Source organism: Aphidius gifuensis, linkage group LG3 (genome assembly GCF_014905175.1).
Source record: "Aphidius gifuensis isolate YNYX2018 linkage group LG3, ASM1490517v1, whole genome shotgun sequence".
Taxonomy (NCBI): Eukaryota; Metazoa; Arthropoda; class Insecta; order Hymenoptera; family Braconidae; genus Aphidius; species Aphidius gifuensis.
Window position 1 is genome coordinate 13,775,336 of NC_057790.1, and position 8,197 is coordinate 13,783,532.

General features: G+C 33.2%; 1 protein-coding gene across 1 annotated transcript; it reads left to right on the forward strand.

Moving 5' to 3' along the window:
• The first annotated feature begins 1,620 nt into the window (after positions 1 to 1,620).
• On the forward strand, positions 1,621 to 2,979 carry LOC122850923. The gene is made up of 3 exons (XM_044149973.1): positions 1,621 to 2,062; positions 2,121 to 2,642; positions 2,780 to 2,979. The coding sequence occupies exons 1-3, from the start codon at positions 1,621 to 1,623 to the stop codon at positions 2,977 to 2,979; spliced, it is 1,164 nt and encodes a 387-aa protein (XP_044005908.1).
• The last annotated feature ends 5,218 nt before the right edge of the window (positions 2,980 to 8,197 follow it).

Here is an 8,197-nt window from a genome sequence, read left to right on the forward strand (position 1 = left end):
TGTTGACTGAGACAATACAATGGATTATCGTGTAGCTGATAATGTGCCATCATTGTTGGCTATCCAAATGATGCTCTATGCCGAATTGGAGAATGCTCTTGTGGAATTTCACACAGCTCAAGGAGAAACGAAACCTCCACATGGACTCATCAAAGCTCATATTTCTATGCTCAAAGAAGAGTGGGCAGAATTTAACTCCAATGAAAAATATATACAAGTTCATCTATGTCAAAAAGATAAGTCAATAATTAAAATCATTGAAGAACATGAATATACTAAACTTGATATATATCAACATGCACGATCATCCTACATGCATGATCTTGGCATCATAATGGAAGGATTGGTTCAATATGAAACACAAGAATTCAACTCAAGAATAATTCAAGCAAACATCTCTGATACTGACAAACATGCTTATTTAGTCCAATATACTACTGGACCAGCTCAAGAACACATTAAATCCATCAAGGTATCAAAAGATGGATTTGCAAAAGCATGGAAAGCATTAGATGACTATTATAATAATAAAAGGTTTATCATACAATCACATATAGCTTAATTTTATAATTTACCACCAGTACAAAAGAATTCAGCCAATGACTTAGAGAAATTAGTCACAACAACATCTCAAGCTTTGAGTTCTCTTCAAGTGATGGATTGTCCACTTGGTGATGCATTGGATAATCACTTATTGGTGTTCATCCTTGGATCGAAACTTGATAAATCAACATTACATTATTGGGAACAACATCAAGGCGAATCCACTAATCCATCCACATGGGATCAGCTCACAAAGTTCGCGACAACTCGAGTTAGAACTTTACGTGGCAACTCAGCACATTTACAAAACGTAAAACCAACTCCAACGTCATCAACATCACCAAGTAAAATTCATCATACATCAGTGGTTACACAACCAGTGTCTAGCTCGTCAAACTCTGGTGCAAAGCAACGACCTTCAATGGTTATTTCACAAAAGACACCCAGATCTAGTGCATATCCATGCGCTAGGTGTGAACAACTCCATTTCATCTCAGATTGTCCAGAATATTCAAATTTATCTGACTGTGAGAAATTAAAATATGTTGTTCAAAGAAAACCAAGACCTTTGTGTCGTAATTGTCTTGGTAAACACAACTCAGATAAATGTCGTAATTCACGACGTTGTATTGAGTGTCATTAAGCTCATCATACCTCACTGCATAATGCAATAATTGGTACAAGTAATTCAACTCAGCAACAACAACAATGACATCAACTCATGCCTATGATGAAGGCTCAAACTTTACGTTCTCCATCAATGGCCAATAGTCAGACAATATCAATCAATCACACTAGAAGTCAAACGATGAAGACATCAACTCCACCAATAAGACCGAGTGTTTTATCAGCAACAGCCTTGGTGAATGTCAGAGATAACCTTGATAATTTAATCCAAGTGCGAGCCTTATTGGATCAAGGCTCTGAGATTTCCATATGCTCAGAAGACTTGGTAACTCAATTAAATTTAAAACGTTACAACTCAAATACACCAATCATTGGGATTGGCGCAGGTCAATCACAACAATCACGTGGATGCGTATTTTTAACAATAAAATCACGTTACAATAATTACACATGCTCATACTACCAAAATTGACTGGTTTATTACCATCAATTAATATACAAATTCAAGATGAAGATAAGCTCCAAGGCATCAATCTGGCAGATCCAGCATATTATCAGCAAGCAAAAGTAGACGTACTATTGGGTGCTGATGTATATGGTTCTCTGTTACAAGATGGTGTTGTACAACAAATTGGCAATAATAACCATTTGACAGCTCAACAAACACAACTTGGTTGGATCCTTTCAGGACGAACTAATTCACACCATTGTTCAACAACTCACCAACCAACTCGCCATTGTTTCACGATGTCAAGTGACAATGAGTTACTTCAACTCGTAAAATCATTCTGGATGCAAGAAGAAGCATTCCACGACTCATCAGCTGATCTAACTCAAGATGATCAGATATGTCTTGATCATTTCACTCAAACTCACTCAAGAACACAAGAAGGTACATTGTGAAACTGCCTTTTAAATCAAACGAATTTTTCAACTACTCAAAATCAAAGCAACATGCAGAACTCATGCTCAAACGACAAGAAGTTCGTTTTGCAAAGATCCACAACTCCATCAGCTCTACAGCTTGTTCTTAAATAAATACGAAAAACTTGGTCACATGATGCCTTCCAGGCATGTTGTTGATATACGCACCATTTGTTATTTACCGCATCATGGTGTAAAGAAAGAAAGCAGCTCTACAACTAAATTACGTGTTGTATTTAATGGATCTCAACTTATAGACAAAAATAAATCATTAAATGACCTATTGTATGATGGTCCTTGCCTACTCAATAATCTGAGTGATGTAATAAGTCGGTGGAGACGGTCTAAAATTGTCTTTTCAGCAGATGTTGAAAAGATGTACCGTCAAATATTCATTTACGAAGGCGATCAAGAAAAACAAAGAATTCTGTGGCGTCCAACTCCAACTGAACAAATTAAAAGTTACACGTTAAAGACTGTAACATATGGCTTAAAACCAGCTCCATTTTTAGCATTGGCAACTCTTCGACAGCTCGAAAAGGATGAAGGTATAAATTATCCTTTAACCAGCTGAGTGATATCACAAGAATCATACGTTGATGATATTCTTTCTGGTGCACTATTCAAGGCCGGAGGATTTCCATTAAAAAGTTGTTATCAAATAATGATACTATTCTCAGTGTAGTACCACCTGAGGATAGAGAGCAATCATCAACATTGAATATACAAGATGTTGAAGTATTTAAACAGCTCGGTATACAATGGCATCGTAAAGATGATACATTTACATTCAGCCCATCATCAGTCTCGAATAATACACGTCTCAATGCAACAGAGCGAAAAGTGTTGTCAAAAGTTGCACAACTGTTTGAACCATTAGGTTAGATCACACCAGTCATTGTTACTGGAAAAATATTCTTTCAAAAATTGTGGAATAAACGCGTTGACTGGGATGAACAGCTTGACAATGAATTACAACTCGAATGGCAGACATACTGCAAATATTTACAAGACGTTAATTGTCTAAAAATACCAAGATGGCTACACACAGCTCCAGATAACTTATCAGTAATCTTATCAGAAATTCATGGTTTCTCTGATGCCTCCAATGTCGCTCTTGGTGCAGCTGTTTATTTAAGAGTTAAACAACATAATAATATCAACACTCGTGTTAGCCAAATCCAAGGTAGCACTATTACAACACCAAAACAACTCAAAGAACAAGAAGATTCGAATTACAACTCCACGTCTGGAATTATCTGCAGCTGTCTAATTGGTAAATAGTATAAAGCAAGTCCAGCTCAGTCTTCAACTCAATAATGTACCAGTACACCTGTAGACAGATTCAACAATTTTTTATTATTGGATACAAAATGACCCTGATAAATTTAAACAATTTGTCAGCAATCGACTAAAATTAATCAAGAACTCATTCAACTCTGAAACAACTCTTGTTAAATGACATCATGTACCTGGTCATGATAACCCAGCAGATCTGGCATCAAGAGGTTTGCAGCCAAAACAATTATCAACCAATTTATTATGGTAGCATGGTCTACAGTGGCTTTGTCAAGAACAGGACATGTGGCCCACACTACAAGCAACTGTGATAAAACAATCGACATTGAAATCAAACCTGTGCTAACAGCAATAGTCACGACTCATCAAGATACAGACAACATCCTTGAACAACTCCTTGTGAAACACTCATCATTAAATAAAATAGTGAGAGTATGTGCGTGGTGTCTTAAGTTTTTACATAAGACAGAAATGACTTCATCAACTCCAAAAGAATTGGTAATTACAACTAAAGAATATGATACGACGTTATTATATTTTATCAAACACACACAACATCGATATTTCTCACATGAAATATCAGCATTAAAAAATCATGAACAATTACCTAAGTCAAGCTCATTAATACGTTTGACACCATATTTAGATAAAGAAGGTGTATTAAGAGTTTGCAGCAGGTTAAATAATGCAAATTTAACAAAGTCAGCTACTCATCCAATTATATTGCCAATTAAGTCAAAGTTGACAACATTAATATTGGAATCAACTCATAAATCCACGTTACATAGATCACCACAACTCATGTTAGCAATAGCTCGACAAAAGTATTGGATTATTGGTGGAAGAATTCCATTCCAATCAGTCTATTGGAAGTGTGTTATTTGTACACGTCAACGTGCATTGGTCAGTCAACAACTCATGGGACAACTCCCTCCAGCTCGATGTAATCCGAATCCAGCATTCATTAATACTGGTGTGGACTTTCCTGGGCCATTCATATTAAAAAATGGCTTGGCAGATGTAAACAAACTTATAAAGCATATATTGCTGTGTTTGTGTGTTTTGCAACATCAGCCACTCACTTAGAAGTAGTTAATGGAGTGTCTACTAGAGAATTCATAGCAGCATATCGACGTTTTACATCACTTCGAGGAGTATGTAAAAATTTGTATAGTGAATGTGGTAGCAAGTTTGTTGGTGCAATAAAGGAACTTCAATCACTTCACACTCAAGCTCACAACATGTGTGACTTTGCTCATCAACTCAGCCTTGAAGGCACGAATTGGCATCATTTGTCAAGAATTATGGGAGCAACTCTATATACTTATCACCAACTTGATACATTGGTTAAGCAAATATCAGCTCAACTCAATTCAAGACCTCTTTGTCCAATGACAAATGATCCAAATGATCTAGAAGCATTGACACCTGGACATTTCTTGATAGGTAGAGCAATGAATGCTATACCTGAGGGTCAATTACTTGATATTAATGACGGTAAATTATCAAGATGGTAATTGATACAAAAACATAGTCAACAACTATGGAATCAATGGTCGAATGACTATATTAAACGATTCCATGTACGTACCAAATGGTGTACATCAAACAATTCAATCCAACTCAACTCAATGGTAATAATGATGGATGAAAGAGTTCCACCAACTAAATGGTCGCTCGCTCGGGTCATACAACTTCACCCAGGTGATGATGGTTTAGTCAGAGTTGTGACCATCAAGACCTGTACTTCAACATTCAAAAGACCAATCAGCAAATTATGTCTGTTGATGAGTGATCTGTTGACAACTATTGTCAAGGCTGGAGAATGTTCTGACTAAATGGTCATATATCACTGTGGCCATCTGGTGACAATCAATGGAAGATTGATTGTCAACCATTTTTATTAATATTTTTTTCTCTTATAATTTTCTCTCTCTCACGAGCTTTTATTATGGTAGTAATCTTTAACAGCTCATCGACTCAACATATATTTTTCAAGTGTATTTAATTCAACTCAATTTAGATATTAAATGATAAATAATTAGTGTAGACTATTTAATCTAATGTGCTCAATAATTCTAAAGTAAACTCCCTACTCTCAACCTCCAACTCGAACCAATTGACACCTAACCTGATTAATACCTTCACACTATCCTGATTCAACTCTGCGATCCTATAAACTTAATAAAATTATAGTCCACCTGCTCCAACTTAAAACAGCAGTTGGTGCAGCATCAAAACAAGAGTACAGTATTGATAATCAAAGTTAAATTGAGAAAATATAATAGTAGAATAAACTTTAGGTAAACTATTTAAAATTTATATTTTTAGAAGTCTAAAAAAAATTTAAAATCAAGTACCAGTTGGCCAAACTTGTCTATTGGATATAGGTTTAAATTTTGTACCTGAAGAAACACAAAATTTACTTGCTAATGAAGTTACAACAGCTCCTGTTGTAGTTTCATCAGAAGTTACACAAGTTTTACAAGTTTCACAAGTTTCTCCTTTATCGATAACACCAATGTATGCACCTGGAGCAACAACTTATGGTGGTGCATTACGTTGTGAACTTTGTGGTATATCAACAAATCGATTGGATCAATTAGCAACTCATAAACGTAGAACAAAACAGATTGACACACTATTAAATAATAATAGTAATTATCTATTTATTATATTTAATTTTATATAAATTCCAATGTTTTTGATTAATTAAATTTTATCAAACATATAATTTATTTGTTGAATAGTTTAACATTTTAATATCCAATAAATACTTGTAAATATTTTATGTACATATATATATTTATTTTTTCCACTAGATATAGTTGAGGAAAACGAAATAAAAACACCAGATGTTAATTATGTAATTTATAGAACACCTTTAGGTAAAATTGAAAAAGTGAATTTATAGTATATAGATTGATTTTGAGAATAAATAGATTGGTGACGGTATATTTTTCAAATACTAATCTCAACTTGTCTCGAATCAATACTAGTAAAATTTTTTTACCTAAACCTCAATAATATAGGTATATTTATTTATTTATTTATTTATTTATTTGCATAAGTCTAGGGTGTTAAACCATGATAGGACTACAGTACATTTAGAACATTACATTAACAATAAATTTCACAGTTATAATAATAATTATTGTTATTAATAACAGCGACTATGTGTAGCTGAATTATATAATTAAAGAGTATCAGAACAAACTAATTGAAAATAATTAAATTAAACATCAGGAAAAAATTTAGAAGTTTTGTATCTTAAACGTTGAGTAAAGAGATAATATGCATTGTAAGTATCTAGATCTTGGCAATTCTTAAACACTCACCAACATACCTATTTGAAATATTTTTACATTGCAAAATTTTATCAAAAAGCGTTGTTTTACGACAAATCTTATTGATTAAATCAACCATACCTTGAAGAGGAGTTGATGATTTGGTATTGTAATCGGTGTTAACTATATAGAAAGCAGTGTTGTCACGAAGTCTGCATGTTGACGTGTTAATTTTAATATAAGAAGTGATTCCAGGGCAATCAATAGCACCTTGAATGATCTTGATAAAGAACATAATGAATGAAATCTTTCTTTTAATAATGACAGACTCCATGTTAGTTCTACTCAACAAAACCCCTATCATCAATTCCTCTTTCTGGAAAGACACCATCAATTTTTAATAACATTAATTTCAGACAGTGTCTTTGGACCTTATTATACAATTTTATTTGTTTTTTATTCCTTAGATGAACTACTGGAGAACAATAGTCCATCTTTGAGTGTACGAATGTGTAGTACAGAGTTTTAATTACATTCTGATTTAAAAAATTAAGAGCTAGCCTCCACACAAAGCCCAAGGCCTTTATACCAGCCTTCACAGTTTTATCAACATGCGGATCAAACAGCAATTTGTTGTCAAAAACAACACCCAAATCAGTTATTATATTCTCTCTCTTTATTGATGAGTTCTTGATTGTATATTCAAAAATAATTACTTTTACGTAAGCGAAGCCTATAGTAGTGAATTCACTCGCGTTTTTTAAAAAATGATCATATCTTGCAGAGTAATAAAGTTAGAAGAATCGAATTAGGACCAAATTATTCGTCTATGAAAATACTAAAACTGGGAACTTACAAAAAGTAATTTCAATTGTTAGTTAATTTATTATTAACAAAAAACGATTACCGTATAATTTTCAAAGTCAAATAATAAGAAAACTAAGAACAAATCATGGATGCGATTTTTCGCCAGGATATTAGGAATGACAGAATTTATAATAATTGAGTTGAAAAATGTTTTTAATGTCGTTAGAAGATTGTTTATAAACAAAAAAACAAAATTGCTGTTTTTTTATATTTTGCATAACTCTTTAAAATTTTAACTTACAAGCTCTTTTTTGACTCAAATTAATTGTCTTTTTGATACCGAGAGCCACCCTCTCTTGATAAAATTTGCTCTGATCATTTGTTAATTAGATATCAGCCATTGTTTGTAACAGTCACTGTCATCCTCCATGTTACAGTTGAAAAATAGTTATAAAGGAGTGATTTTAGCGATTTTTGTCAGGGTGGCTCTCGGGAATTTAACATCGAATTTTTTGAGCTCAAAAAAACTTTTTCATGTTAATTTGTTCAAAAGTTATCCAAAATATAAACAATTACCGATTTTTATTTTAAACATTTTTTCTTCAAAAAAGAGTTTAAAGTGCATGCGTAAAACTTTCTTTGTTGTGGTTATAATTTGCTTGATCGATAAAATAGTTATTTAAATTATCATGTTATTGAAAAGAAAAAAA